The sequence below is a fragment of the Schistocerca serialis genome, chromosome 6 (genome assembly GCF_023864345.2).
Source record: "Schistocerca serialis cubense isolate TAMUIC-IGC-003099 chromosome 6, iqSchSeri2.2, whole genome shotgun sequence".
NCBI lineage: Eukaryota > Metazoa > Arthropoda > Insecta > Orthoptera > Acrididae > Schistocerca > Schistocerca serialis.
The window spans coordinates 182,465,355-182,482,162 of record NC_064643.1 but is presented as its reverse complement, the minus strand read 5'-3'; the positions used below and the strand labels follow the sequence as shown (position 1 = coordinate 182,482,162).

The window sequence follows — 16,808 nt, the reverse complement described above, 5'->3', positions numbered from 1 at the left end:
TTGGTTACTGTCAAGTAAAGTTACATGAAGACTCCAAAAAATATACTGTGTTTCTATTTGATGCAAAATCATACCAATATTGAATGTTGCATTTTGGGTTTAACATTTTTTTGTCAGTTTTGATACAAGTGATTAATGAAATGTTAGTTAATGAACTGTTACAAGAACTGTCTATGCAGATGGGATACTTGTACAACTGAAAACTTGGGAAGAAAGTTGTAATTTACTAATGAAAACTTTAAAAAAAAAAAGATTCTATGTAAAGAGGATAACAATCAAACTCTTAAAATTGCATTTTGCAAGGGAAGAACTAAAAGTATTAGGACATTTAGTTGAGTTGAATGGTGTGAAATCAGACCCAGAGAGAATAATAGCTCCCAAAAAGTGTGTGGAACCTCAGAATGTAAAACAGTAGCATTTGTTATTAATATTAGCATGATTCTACTGTCAGTATGGTCAAGGGCAATCCTTGAATGATCCACAGTTACTAAATCTTTTAAAATGATGGTCTGTGTGGTCATGGGATGAAGGTACAGCTGAGGTATTTTCAAATATTAAACGGGTGCGAGTAGATTCACCCATTTTAAAGCATCCTGTATTGAATGAGCGCCTGGTAACAGATGCATTGGAATGCAGAGTGACTGCAGAATTGTTCCAAGAGGAATGGAATCCCAAAGTAGGGGAACATAGGATAATAGCTTTCACTACTAGAAGCTTAATGAAGCACAGAATGAATTACATGACCACAAAAAAAGAACTGTTCGCAATTGTATTGTATTGTATGGGGTTCACAGATTATTATCTATACAGACCATCAAGCATTGCCATTTTTGATAGAAAGTCAGTATCATTGGCTCATGCATTGGACTGTATTCTTACAGGAATACAACACAGAAATTAATTATATAAAGAGATCACAGAATGTAGAGCCCAATGCATTATCATAATTACCTCTAAGTATGAGTAAAGCAAAATGAACTGAAGGATTGGGAGTGAGGTTTGCAATAAAGTTTTTGGGTTTCAACTACACCAAAAATGATTTAAAGAATTTAGCTTTAGCTTGTTTTTACAATATGTGAGGGCGGATCATTATTTTAGTGATAAGTGTAACAGATGTAAGCAACTATTATTACCTCAGACAGAGCAATCTCAGTGGCTGATAATCAAGGATATATTATTTGGAGAGCACACTCACATCATATGAGATGTTATTGTTGTTGTGGTCTTCAGTCCTGAGACTGGTTTGATGCAGCTCTCCATGCTACTCTATCCTGTGCAAGCTTCTTCATCTCCCAGTACCTACTGCAGCCTACATCCTTCTGAATCTGCTTAGTGTATTCATCTCTTGGTCTTCCTCTACAATTTTTACCCTCCACACTGCCCTCCAATACTAAATTGGTGATCCTTTGATGTCTCAGAACATATCCTATCAACCAATCCCTTCTTCTAGTCAAGTTGTGCCACAAGCTCCTCTTCTCCCCAATTCTGTTCAATACCTCCTCATTAGTTATGTGATCTACCCATCTAATCTTCAGCATTCTTCTGTAGCACCACATTTCGAAAGCTTCTATTCTCTTCTTGTCTAAACTATTTATTGTCCACGTTTCCATTCCATACATGGCTACACTCCATACAAATACTTTCAGAAACGACTTCCTAACACTTAAATCTATACTCGATGTTAACAAATTTCTCTTCTTCAGAAATGCTTTCCTTGCCATTGCCAGTCTACATTTAATATCCTCTCTACTTCAACCATCATCAGTTATTTTTCTCCCCAAATAGCAAAACTCCTTTACTACTTTAAGTCTCTCATTTCCTAATCTAATTCCCTCAGCATCACCCGACTTAATTCAACTATGTTAATGTTCATCTTATACCCTCCCTTCAAGACACTGTCCATTCTGTTCAACTGCTCTTCCATGTCCTTTTTCTGTCTCTGACAGAATTACAATGTCATCGATGAACCTCAAAGTTTTTATTTCTTCTCCATGGACTTTAATACCTACTCCAAACTTTTCTCTTGTTTCCTTTATTGCTTGCTCAATATACAGATTGAATAACATCGGGAATAGGCTACAACCCTGTCTCACTCCCTTCCCAACCACTGCTTCCCTTTCATACCCCTTGACTCATAACTGCCATCTGGTTTCTGTACAAATTGTAAATAGCCTTTTGCTCCCTGTATTTTACCCCTGCCACGTTCAGAATTTGAAAGAGAGTATTCCAATCAACATTGTCAAAAGCTTTCTCCGAGTCTACAAATGCTAGAAATGTAGGTTTGCCTTTCCTTAATCTTTCTTCTAAGATAAGTCGTAGGGTCAGTATTGCCTCACATGTTCCAACATTTCTGCGGAATCCAAACTGATCTTCCCCGAGGTCAGCTTCTATCAGTTTTTCCATTCGTCTGCAAAGAATTCATGTTAGTATTTTGCAGCTGTGACTTATTAAACTGATAGATCAGTAATTTTCACATCTGTCAACACCTGCTTTCTTTGGGATTGGAATTATTATATTCTTCTTGAAGTCAGAGGGTATTTTGCCTGTCTCATACATCTTGCTCAGCAGATGGTAGAGTTTTGTCAGGACTGGCTCTCCCAAGTCTGTCAGTAGTTCTAATGGAATGTTGTCTACTCCGGGGGCCTTGTTTTGACTCAGGTCTTTCAGTGCTCTGTCAAACTCTTCATGCATTATCGTATCCCCCATTTCATCTTCATCCACATCCTCTTCCATTTCCATAATATTGTCCTCTAGGACATCGCCCTTGTATAGACCCTCTATATACTCCTTCCACCTTTCTGCTTTCCCTTCTTTGCTTAGAACTGGGTTTCCATCAAAGCTCTTCATATTCATGCAAGTGGTTCTCCTTTCTCCAAAGGTCTCTTTAATTTTCCTGTAGGCAGTATCTATCCTACTCCTAGTGAGATAAGCCTCTACATCCTTACATTTGTCCTCTAGCCATCCCTGCTTAGCAATTTTGCACTGCCTGTCGATATTATTTTTGAGACGTTTGTATTCCTTTTTGCCTGCTTCATTTACTGCATTTATATATTTTCTCCTTTCATCAATTAAATTCAATATATCTTCTGTTACCCAAGGGTTTCTACTAGCCCTTGTCGTTTTACCTATTTGATCCTCTGCTGCCTTCACTATTTCATCCCTCAAAGCTACCCATTCTTCTTCTACTGTATTTCCTTCCCCCATTCCTGTCAATTGTTCCCTTATGCTCTCCCTGAAACTCTGTACAACCTCTGGTTTAGTCAGTTTATCCAGGTCCCATCTCCTTAAATTCCAACCTTTTTGCAGTTTCTTCAGTTTTAATCTACAGTTCATAACCAATAGATTGTGATCAGAGTCCACCTCTGCCCCTGGAAATGTCTTACAATTTAAATGCTGGTTCCTAAATCTCTGTCTTACCATTATATAATCTATCTGATACCTTTTAGTATCTCCTGGGTTCTTCCATGTATACAACCTTCTTTTATGATTCTTAAACCAAGTGTAAGCTATGATAAAGTTATGCTCTGCGCAAAATTCTACCAGGCGGCTTCCTCTTTCATTTCCTAGCCCCAATCCATATTCACCTACTATGTTTCCTTCTCTCCCTTTTCATACTCTTGAATTCCAGTCACCCATGACTATTAAATTTTCGTCTCCCTTCACTACCTGAATAATTTCTTTTATCTCATCATACGTTTCATCAATTTCTTCATCATCTGCAGAGCGAGTTGGCATATAAACTTGTAATACTGTAGTAGGCATGGGCTTCATGTCCATCTTGGCCACAATAATGCATTCACTATTCTCTTTGTAGTAGCTTACCCATACTCCTATTTTTTTATTCATTATTAAACCTACTCCTGCATTACCCCTATTTGATTTTGTTTTTATAACCCTGTATTCACCTGACCAAAAGTCTCGTTCCTCCTCCCACCAAACTTCACTAATTCCCACTATATCTAACTTTAACCTATCCATTTCCCTTTTTAAATTTTCTAACCTACCTGTCCGATTAAGGGATCTGACATTCCACACTCCGTTCCGTAGAACGCCAGTTTTCTTTCTCCTGATAACAACGTCCTCTTGAGTAGTTCCTGCCCGGACATCTGAATGGGGGACTATTTTACCTCAGGAATATTTTACTCAAGAGGACGCCATCATCATTTAATCATACAGTAAAGCTGCATGCCCTTGGGAAAAATTAGGCTGTAGTTTCCCCTTGCTTTCAGCCATTCGCAGTGCCAGAACAGCAAGGCCATTTTGGTTAGTGTTACAAGGCCAGATCAATCAATCATCCAGACTGTTGCCCCTGCAACTACTTAAAAGGCTGCTGCCCCTCTTCAGCAATCACACGTTTGTCTGGCCTCTCAACAGATACCCCTCTGTTGTGGTTGCACCTACGGTACGGCTATCTGTATCGTTGATGCACATAAGCCTCCCTCCCCACCAATGGCAAGGTCCATGGTTCATGGGAGGATCATGTGAGGTGGAAACTATGTATTCCACATAGTGTAGAAACCAATATGGTTCATACACAAAGGATATGGACACTTTTGAATTAGAAAGTGTAAATTTTACAATTTTAAAAATATGAGTTGGAAAATAGTTATTGTGTTGAGGTCATGTACAATGTGTCAACTCATCAAAGAGGATAACAGTCATATGTACTGATTGATTGATTTCTTTATTAATCCATGTAACAATTTACATTGTGTAGATTTTGCCAGCAAAATCATATACAATACAATATACTTAAAAGTTATACACAAAAATTAATATTTACACACATTTTTAAGGTATCTTACCTTAGTTTTATATCCTTATGTAATTTTTTTTATAGTACTGAACAATTCTGGATTTCATATTATAATTTTTTCCTTGTGTATTACAATGCAGGCCACTTTAATTACACTACGTGTTTTAACTCAGATAGTCCATTAATGTGTAATGACTTTTATTTAATAAAAATTTTAGTTTTGTTTTGAACTTTCCAATTGTGTCAATATCTTTTATATTTTGGGGTAACTTATTATATAATTTAACGGCAATGTGCAACAAGCTCTGCTGAGTTTTAACTTTATTTTTCCTCTCTAGGTGCAGATTGTATTGGTTTCTAGTTTCATAGCTGTGTACTAAAGAATATTTAACATAGCAGTCAATGTTTTTTTTACATACATAATACTTTGAAAAATGTATTCACAGAGGACAGTTAGGATTTCCAGCTTTTGGAAATGTTCAAAGCAGTGAGCCCTACTGCCACTCTTGGTTATTATACGAATTGCTCTTTTCTGTAATTTGAAAACTACTTGAATATTTTTACAGTTGACTCCCCAAAATATTATTCCATAGGTAATAACAGAGTGGATATAAGAAAAATATACAGCTCTGACACATGTAGTATCACACACTGCAGTCAGAATTCTAAGAACATAGCATGCAGTAGCCATTCTGTTACTAAGTATTTTAATATGTTCTTCCCACTTTAACTGACTGTCAAATGCATACCAAGAAATTTTGTGTAGTCTACACATTCTATAGTTTCATATCCCATAATACCTAAAGGATTGCATGATGTAACTGCTGCATGTTTCTTTGGCCGTTTTCCCACAGTTAGGTGAAGAGTTATTTACGTATTACTGTTAGTCAAACATCGATCAAAATATGTTTAACTTGATACCATTCAACAAGTGAAATCTAATACAGTAATGCATTGTTTACAACACTATTATCAAGATGTACCACAGTACCTACTAATTGATAATGGCGCACAATTTACCAGTCATAATTTTAAGGAATTCTTGGAATGGGAAGAGATAAGACACGTAAAATATCTGGGAGTATGCGTACAGAACGATTTGAAGTGGAATGATCATATAAAATTAATTGTTGGTAAGGCGGGTGCCAGGTTGAGATTCATTGAGAGAGTCCCTAGAAAATGTAGTCCATCAACAAAGGAGGTGGCTTACAAAACACTCATTCGACCTATACTTGAGTATTGCTCATCAGTGTGGGATCTGTACCAGGTCGTGTTGACAGAGGAGATAGAGAAGATCCAAAGAAGAGCAGCGCGTTTCATCACAGGGTTATTTGGTAACCGTGATAGCGTTATGGAGAGGTTTATCAAACTCAAATGGCAGTCTCTGCAAGAGAGGCGCTCTGCATCACGGTGTAGCTTGCTGTCCAGGTTTTGAGAGGGTGCATTTCTGGATGAGGTATTGAATATATTGCTTCCCCCTACTTATACCTCCTGAGGAGATCATGAATGTAAAATTAGAGAGATTCAAGCATGCACTGAGGCTTTCCGGCAGTCGTTCTTCCCGCGAACCATACGCAACTGGAACAGGAAAGGGAGGCAATGACAGTGGCACATAAAGTGCCCTCCGCCACACACCGTTGGGTGGCTTGCGGAGTATGAATGTAGATGTAGATGTAATTAAATCAAAATATAATCCACAAACCAACCCATACAAATGCGTTATGAAGGAATTAGGACAACTGTGTAGGACTTGCTGTTCTACAAAACAAACTACATGGGCACAACAAGCGCTGGAATTTCAGGTAATCCTAAATGAAATAGTGCATATGTCAACAGGATTAACCCCAGTAGAGATTATGAAGAAAACATTTATAGGACAATCATTGTTGAAAATAGTTAGCTTGCCATTATCGCCAGAGACTGATTTAGAAAAATTGCAAGGGTAGGTGCAGGGGAATCTGCATACACAGGCAGAGAAAAGTATCAAGTCTTTTAATGATAAAGCTATTACATCTAGCTTTGAAACAGATGACTGAGCTATGATTGTCATCATAGCTCAAATGTAAAGAAGGTAAAGAAGGAGACAAAAAATTTTTCCTCATCACAGGGACCATTCAAAGTGCAAGACATACCACATCCAAAAGCCATATAGATGGTAGACCCTGACACGGGACAAAATAAAAGACTGTACAATATAGATATGCTTAAAAGATTCAAGGCTTCAGTAGAGTTCATGTCGTTTGTGAATTCATTGGACTGACAATCACCAGCTCTCACAGTTAAATTATATCATTATTTGTCTTTTTAGTTTTCTGGAAGACAGTTTCGTTTTTCTTTGACTATCCCGCTATCTTTTAATAAAGTAATATCTTCCAGAAGCACTTCTTCAATAAACAGATCTCTAAGAAAACAAAAGGGGACTGAGCTTGTAGTGAAAATGGACAGGTATGTCCCTACGTCTATAGCAGCTGGATGTGTAGCATCTAGTGTTTGTTTTGTAACTGTTGAACTGCTACATTAAGATAACAGACAATCAGTTTGTCCATAACTTAACTTTACTATAGATTTTAGAATATATGACCATTAATATTTCCATGTCATTTATTTAATTCCATGTTACCACGAACATTTGGTATATGAGAAACTAAGAATAAGAATGATTTTAATTTTATTCTCATATGGTAGTACTAGGAGTTGGAGGATATATAGTACTATAAAATGCATACTAAAGTGAAATAACAATGACAATAAAACATGAATGTAGTAAAATGAGTAGGATTTATGTGTAAAATGTTATGAGTTTTATAAAGTTTATAAAACTGAATAAAGAAGAATACTATATTTGGGTTTTTTATATATATATATATATATATATATATATATATATATATATATATATATATATATTTTTTTTTTTTTTTTTTGTGGGGGGTGAGATCAATCATGTCCCTGTGTGGGGCAGGGAGGTGGGGGGAAAAAAGGAACAAACAATGAAAGGAATGGGGAAAGACAGATGGATGTGTTGGCAGAGGGCTGCAAATAAACAGGGTGGAAGGCAAGAATGGGGAGGAGTGATAGGACATAGTAGGTGGAAACTGTTGGGTGAAGGGTTTGGGGACAGTATGTTACAATAGGTTGAGGTCAGTGACAGATGTTTAGTGCATTTTGACCCTGACAAGACAGTAGTTTTGCAAGTTGACTCTTCTTACAGAATCTATGCTGTACTTACCCACAGAACTGGTGCACAAGAGAGACCTGTTATTTTTGCCTCAAAGTTGCTAACTCAGCCTCAGTCCAATTACACTCAAATTCAAAAAGAAGCTCTTGATATTGTGTATGGTGTGACAAAATTCCATCACTATTTGTATGATTGCAAGTTCTATTTAGTGACAGATCACAAGGGTTTGAGAGTCCTTGTTTCATCTGTCAAAGCCAGTTCCTACATGCACTGCTCAAAAACTGCAATGCTGGGCTTTGTTGCTTTGGCAGTATCAGTACGAAATTGTGTACATACTTATGGCAAAGCATGGCACTGCAGATGCCTTATTTCGCCTTCCAATTGGCCCAGACTCTGATTTTGATGCACCTGCCGTGTCTTGTTGCCAAATCGATGTGCAGGGCTCTGAATTAATGGAATCTTTTCCCTTGCACTACAGAAAAATACCACAGGCCATGGAAGCAGAACCAGACCTCAAGATTTTGTTGCATTATATTCACACATCTTGGCCTTGTTCATTGAATAGTATCCAGAACTCAGATGTGGACCAATATTTTGCACATGGGCATAGCCTTTCAGTTCAACAAGGTGTGGTTCTAGTTCAGCATGACAGTGGACAATCACGTGTGCTTATTGCCAAAGTTTTGCAAAAGGATATGTTATGATTACTCCATCAAGGACATTGGGGAATTGTTCTCACTAAACAGTTAGTGCACTGGCACTGTACTTGGCAGGGCATGGACGCCCACATTGAACAGATGATGTCGCAGTGTCATGCATGCACAGAGAACCAATCTGCTCCACCACAGACATTCTCAGCTTGGCCTAAGACTCCATCATCATGGCAATGACTGCACATAGACTTTGCAGGACTATTTTGGAACACTCGTTGGCTGATAGTGGTAGACTCTTTTAGCAACTTCTCATTTCTGGTGCCTGTGAACTCTACCACATCACATAGTACCATTCAAGTATTGTCCTCAATATTTTGTATAGAAGGTTTTGCTAGAAGTACTTGTGTTGGACAACAGGCCACAGTTCTCTTCACATGACTTTGAACAGTTTTGTGAACGCAACAGCATTCGTCATCTAACAAGTGCTTCCGCAGTCCAACAGAGAATCAGAATGTTCTGTATGCACTTTCAAGCAGCAGATGGCCAGGCTTCACATCACCCACACATGGGAACAAGTGCTGCAACTCTTTCTCACCTATCACTCCCACTCACGAGACAGATCACCACCGGTAGAACTTCTGCATGGCCTCGATCATCAGACACCACTCCACTTGCTACACCCAACACAGCATCTGGCACATAGGATACTGTTCTTTTCAGGGTTTACAGCAACTGTGGGTGCTGGGGAAGAGGCTTTATCCAGGAGCACATTGGCTCATATATGTACTTAATTGCAGATCCTGACTGTGTGCAGCACTCCCACCAGAACCCAATTCACGCACATCATTTGCCCTGTGATTCTGCTGCTTTTCTTCCCCAAGATTCATGGCATCATAGGAGTGTGGGGCCTTTGCAGCTGCCCACAGGTGCCACCAGGGCACCCCAGAAGGAGCAGATGGACAATGCGACCTCGCCCCCACCATCCCCACTCGTCAAGGACCTGGACCTGCCATAACTGTCATTGTCACCTTCATCGCCCCAGCAAACGCCCTCAGGCCTGGACGTGTGCCCTGGCAGCAGTTTTCTGGAGGACATTCTGGTTGCCTCACAAGGCAGATGGCAGGGTAAAGTTAGGAGTGTGCCGTCCTCCACAGTAACGCCTCCAGGCCCATCATGACATCCAGCGTCCTGCCTTCTTCCCCGTTGTCTTTCACAGCCTCACTACACGACAATGGTGTAGCATTTGAGAATCGATAGAGATGAATGACAAGACTTGCTGGAAATGTAATGCCAATGCCGTCTCAGCCACCGATATTTAAGATTGCCGCTGCAGACCAGAGGGCCAATTAGTTCAGGCCCGTTACACCGAGCTAGTCAGTCAGTTAGTTCATTCCAGTTAATTTGAGTTCATATGCTATGGAGTTCCATCGTGTCACCGACACAGACAGGCAGCACATAGCAATGTTATAGTAAACATAGCGGACACCTACTTCAACAGCATTGAGGCTATGTGGACAATACAGAAAAGAGCTTGTACCACAGCACATGGACACTTAAGTAGCTCTTTGCTTATGAATAAAGAACCCAGTTATTAACTGCATGCAGTTTGTGTTATAGAATGAGGATACTGGCCACCAACCAACATCCTCCCCGTGCTTCCTATGGTACAGCTCTACAGAGACAACAATATGACATAAAAGCAGCTACCGAGGATGCAACACTTGGTTAGTAGGATCCTTACTGATTTTGCAATACATTGAGTCACACAATAAGACATTGATCTTATTAATGTAGTTACCTTGTGGCATAAGCACAGGAGCATTACAGCTTATTCATATATTATGGAGGGTTGGCTTCTCCACAGGCAAAATGTTGCCTTTCGGTGCTGCAACCATCAGCTCATGGCAAGATTCCCAACAATTTCTTCTGCTGCATCTGTTGTAAGATGGCATATGGCCTTTTTGATAGAAGTTACAAAGTCCATTAGTGGTGGTGAAACAGATGTAAAAGCAAAAATAAGACCTCTTACCAACACAGACATAGTTACATCATCTATTGATTTCCTCAAAAGTCAATAATGGGTCATTGAGCGGTCACTTCCTGCCACAACTGAGTCAAAAGTTTATCAATAATTCCAGTCTGCCTCATCATAGTCTTATTGTGGAGCCAGTTCACCTTAGCCCATGTCACACCATCCACCTGGTTTCATGGCAATGAAGACAGTCTTGCTGCCAATTCTAAATGCAGATAATACATGTTCTTGGACACAGAATCCAAATCTATAAATGATGCAGTCTCCCAAAGGAACTCATTAATAGACTGAGACCAAATAATTCAGTTCCATCTAGGCTATGTGGACTATTCAAGATCCACAAAGAAGGACCTTTCTGTTCTGTTGTGAGCAATACTGGAGCAGCCACCTGCCACCTATGATTTGTCCAAGTAACTGGTATCTTTACTCAAACCCACTGTAGGTAAGTGTCCATATCATATAAGAAATTCTACTGATTTTACTAGCACACTTCAGCCACTTAAGTTGAAACCAGTGACTTGTTTTGATGCTGTTTCACTTTTTACAAATGTGCCTCTGGTAAACTCACTAAATCTGATTGCTAATAGGTTTGAGGCTGACCTTGCAGCATTGGGTGAGCTATTCTGCCCTTGGCACAGAGAGAGAGAGAGAGAGAGAGAGAGAGAGAGAGAGAGAGAGAGAGAGAGATATGAATTCAGGTCCAAGTATTTCTGCAAAAAGTCTCACATACTTCCACCACCTCTATATTAGTGTTACTGAGTGGAAACAATTTTTCTTTGATAATTTACTGTCTTTCATGTGATCAGTACTTCTGGTAAAATGCCCCCTCAAACTCGGTGTGTTATGTACTGATTAGCCACATGGTGGGCTGAAATGTGTGTGCCAAAACTCATCTGACAAAGGCAACAGTCAAGTTTTTCATCTTTCGATTGTGCACAAGTTAAATCAACTTTGAATTCTTCCATAAGATCTATGGGAATGAGATGCTAGGTAGGATCAGATACTTTTAATTGACCCTTCCTATTTATATTAGCAGGAACAACTAAAACAGTGTTTACTACCTTTTGAGCTCTGGCTCTTTTTATAGCAGAAAGTACACGTTCTCTCTCTTTCTCTCTCTCTTTGTGAAAAAATTGAACTGGCTTGATCACAAACCAAATTTTTATCTATTGGCAGATTAAGACTATACTTCCCCTTTATAGCTTCATCCATTTAATTGACTTTAGTTTCATGATGTTTTTAAACACCTGAAAGTAACTTCACTGCGGAATTCATATTTTCTTCCCATGTGGTCTCCTTATTAATAATATCACCTTTAATTTGATTTGTTTGATATTGTAGGTTGTGAATATCCTGTTCTTTTATACTCAAATTGAGTTTTTTCTCAGTTACATCAATATGAATTTGTTGGAACTGTTCCTCAATCTCCTGGATCTCGGCACTTAATATTTGATTATCAGTCTTCGTCTCTTTATTTATTTTTTAAGTTAAATTCTGATTCTTTGTCCTTATACTTTTCAGCAATTTAATTAATAGATCTTCATGACTTTCTACATGATTCGATGTCTGATTATTCCATACTACGTCTTACATTTACAGGGTGGAATATACACTGAAATTTCCAATTTTCCTAGAATTAGAAAGTTGTTATTCTCAGTCCCTATTTCAAGGTTTCACGCAGCTCTGAGAATGTCCTGAACTAGACTGTCCCCCTCAACAGTTGCATTCTGATTACCAGTATCAGTGTTAATTTAAAATGTGCTCATGCAATCAAAAATTAAATATAATTTGCAATAACGAACGTTCACTGTTCATTTCCTATTCAGCATTAAACAATTTGGACCTTTTAAATTTGTATTTTTGAGATGCTTTACAATAATATTTCATTAACTTTCCCAGCAAGTCAACAGTGGTAACCTACGTTAAGCGCACTCTTTTTGCAAGTAAACAGTTCCCATCGACATATTTTTAAGAATAAAATTTTGGAGAGAATTTGTCATTTTAAAAGTATGTTGTTCCTCTAGAAATATTTGAAAACAATGACTTACCTGAACTTAAGAAAAATCATAATGGATGTACTTGAAATATCTTATGAGATTTTAGTGAAACTTTCTTGCACAATTTTTCAAAACAACCAACTTTTCCTTTACCATTGTCTACAGCCAAGGTCTTTACATATAAAAAGTGGTCATACTAGCCTAGGTTTTGATATTATTTGTTCCTCCCTAGGGGAGGAGAGAGCAATACATTAGGGAAGGTTAAAAAGAAAGGGAAGGTCACTCAGACCCTAGGATGAGAAGGACCCACACTCTCATTCTTGGGTCTGAGTCACCTCAACTGGATTTTCCTTTGACATTATTTATTTTGAACCACACCTGGCCACTAGTTTGTTATATCTCGAGGCAGTTCAAGCTCAAATACTTGTCTCCGATAATACTCAATGTGATACAAATTTGATACTGCACAGCATTTAGAAAATTAAGAACTAAGAAACATTCACAGAAATGCACATAGCATTATTTCAGTACTTAAATACTACTTTGGGGGAGGAAACAGGGTGGCTACTCCAACTTGGAAAAAAAATTCCCCGAGAATTCCAGATGTGACAAGGAAAATGGTGTCTAGAGTCAAGAAGCTTAACAGTGAGCACGGGTTGCGTTGTGGTGGTGGTGGGAGGATCAGCATATCACAATAATGACTTCTTTCCTCTCAACTGTGCAATATACCAGCCATAATCACTAGCTTAACTGAAGTTTGTAAACATCAATAATTTATATGAAACAATATTGATATAATTAACACACTTTAAGACATTAAGTATTTTAAAATTTGTGATTTATAAAACTCAATAAAATTCAGTTTCAATGCTATGTTAAAAATGCAGAATTCCTTGAGATTTTACTAAATTCCTGAAATTCCCTGAGAATTCCAGGTTTTCTGGAAGAATTGCCACTCTGGGAATTTCTTTATAAAAATTATTTCTCATCACTTTGTTATTTGTCTTCACACTGACAGTCCACCTTGTTGTCTATTATACACTGTTGTAATGTTTGTAGAAACTACAGACAGCATTTTGTAACAACAGATATTAGCCAATTAAACACAATAACCTGGTCCATTTGGGGGTTGTGCATTTATACCACGTCTTCGCAGTCGACAGTAGTGTTCTTCAATTCGTGTAGCTGCTTCATCTATATCTGTAACATTCATTGGTGACCACAACCTTTCAGCCACTGCTGAAGCACGAGGCCATACTCTTGATTCCACATTGCTTTCATCTACAAACTGTGAAGAGGAAAAAATAAGTAAGATCATGATAGTGAGTACATACACAACTTTCTCTTTCACTACTTGCTCCTTACTCAGAAACTACTAGTATATAACAGAACTGTAATACAATAAGATATTGCTGTTTTTTAATAAATGTATTTTTCGCTGTAATACATATTTCTCTGTAAATGTGTAGCATGTCACCACGTATAAAAATTTTAGAACATATTTGCTATTACTTGTTATAACTTATTATTCATTATGTACTACTGCTAGTTATTTTAAAAATTTATTTATTTTAGAAATGTTAAATAACCTTTAGCATATTTCATTACACAGCAGCGTCGGACACTTCCAGCTGTTTGAAAAGTTTTATACTTCCTAAATTTCCTTCTTGAGAATACAAAACAGTGGGAAGTCCAGGATGGAATAACAACAATATTAAAAGGATAGATAGCTACTCATCACACAGAAAAGCCATTCAGTCGCAGACAGGCATAATGAAAAAGGCTGCTAAATATTTTAAGCTTCCAGACACTGTCTCTGAGAGATGGGGAGCTGGAAACAGTGACCACGTGTCTGTGTGAATTCTGCTTGTGTGAACATGTGTGCATTTTCTATTTCGGAAGCAGGACTTTTTTGTTAGAAATCTTACAATGTTTAGCAGTCTATTTCACTGTGCCTGTCGGCACCTCAACATCCCTGCTTGTGGAGATAGTTTTCCTTAGTTCTGATACTGTGTACATTGTAGCTCTGAGAACAGAGTAGTGTGTAGGGCATAATTGTTCATATTTTCACTTGCTTGTACAGTTATTATTGTTAAGTATAAATATCATGAAAGTGCATCTAGCTTTGCTTTGTATTCTGTGTTGAGCTATGTATTTCATCAGAGAAGTTATTGTTATTACTTTTAAAGCATAACCTTCTTCCAAGCATAAACTAACAATTATCTATGCATAAAAATCCATATGCTTACAGGAGAATGAACAACACAGTATTTTATTAACTGTGTCTCTGAATGTCAGAATTAGAGAAAATATTAACTTTGTTCATGTAGTCATAAGGCCACAGACCAAGTTAAGAAAATACTAAACTTCTCATTATTTGTGTAACTGTTGACTACAGCACATGCAAAAATTCAACTAATATCAGCTGTAGAACTATTTTACTTAAAAAGTGGCCACAGTTAGTAAAATTTTTATCAATTCATTTGTATTTATACCGAAAATATCATGAAAAATGGTTCAGAATTGAAACAATCTGTCACTATGGGTAGTTATTTATGAAGTAATCCAGAAAATTGTAGGGATGTTCTAACAAAACAGACGGCTAATTGTTGATGAATTTAATGCCCGTAACTGTTATGAACAGTTGTTGATAAACAGTTACTGATACAAAGGGTTGTCAGAAACACTGTTCAAACATTGCAGTTGGTGAAAGTAATGAATGATCAAAAACAAAATCAACTGACTACTGCACAGATATTTTTATAGTCATGAAGAATAAGGAAACAATTGCCTGGACTGTACTTTTACAGGTGATAGAGTTCTGCAACTTACCACACACTTAGTAATAAATGACATCAGTGGAAAAATGTCCCACAAACTCACCAACAAAGAAGACAATGAGAAATATCACCTAGAACAAATTTATTTACTGTGTAGCAATGGCCATGTACACAGTGTGCATGACACATGCAGATGGTTGCAGTTGTTACCGTAGGAAGTTTTGGATAATCCATAACTTGGTCTACATTTCACACCAAGTGAATCATTTATTTCCATAGATGGAGGAACACCTCTATTAAGATGGAATAAAACAGCTCTTGCCTACATACAGTTTCAAGTACTGCCAGTAGACACAAATGAAAGTACAAAAAACAATCGTAACTTTTAGAACTTTTAGTTCCTGCCTCAGGAAGGAAAGAGGAACAGGTTGCAGAAGGCTAGAAAGAAGTGAGATCCTGCCAAACACTGGATAAGAGATTGGATTGGACTGATTTGGGGGAAGAGAACAAACAGCGAGATCATCGGTCTCCTTAGATTAGGGAAGGATGGGGAAGGAAGTCAGCTGCGCCCTGTCAAAGGAACCATCCCAGCATTTGCCTGAAGTGATTTAGGGGAATCACGGAAAACCTAAACCAAGATGGTCAGACACAGGATTGATCCGTTGGCCTCCCTGATGAGAGACCTCCACCTGTTGTGAGCAAAAGGGATTTTGTCTTCTTTCCTTTGGTTCAAACAACTGTTCATGATAAAATACGTACAAAATTGCATAAGCACTCATCACTGTCATTCACATGATACTGCTGTAAAACAGCTGAAATAATTAAAATTGAACAAAGCTCCAGGCCCTGATGCAATCCCTGTCAGATTCTATACTGAATTTGTGGCTGAGTTAGCCCCTCTCCTAATCATAAATTATCGTAGAGTGTTCAAGCCAAAAACTGTGCTCAGTTCTTGTAAAAAGGCACAGGATACACCTGATACCAGAAGGTTAGTAGAAGTGACCCATAAAACTACCACCCAGTATCCATGACACTGATTTGTTGTAGAATCTTAGAACATATTCTGACCTCAAACATAATGAAGTACCTCGAACAGAATGACCTCCTCCAATGCCAGCTAGCACAGATTTTGAAAATATTAATCATATGAAACACAACTCGCACTTTTCTCACATGACTTACTGAAAGCTTTGGATGAAGGCAACCAGGTAGATGCAGTGTTTCTTCATTTGACTCAGTATCACACCTATGCTTATTGTCAAAAATATGATCATATGGGATATCAAGTGAAATTTGTGATTGGATTGAGGACTTTTTGGTAGGGAGGACATAGCATGTTATCTTGAATAGTGTGTCACTGTCAGATGAAGGAACATCAGGTGTGCCCCAGGGATGTGTGTTGGCATCCTTGC

The 16,808-nt window shown here is 38.0% G+C and overlaps 1 protein-coding gene across 1 annotated transcript in view; it reads right to left on the bottom strand.

Moving 5' to 3' along the window:
• Window positions 1-13,664: 13,664 nt before the first annotated feature.
• Window positions 13,665-16,808, bottom strand: part of LOC126484393 (beta-hexosaminidase subunit beta-like) — an 84,819-nt gene continuing 81,675 nt past the window's right edge. The window contains exon 8 of the mRNA XM_050107890.1: window positions 13,665-13,904. Coding sequence (XP_049963847.1) covers window positions 13,716-13,904 — 189 coding nt within the window. The 3' untranslated portion in view covers window positions 13,665-13,715. The remainder of the gene's footprint in view (window positions 13,905-16,808) is intronic.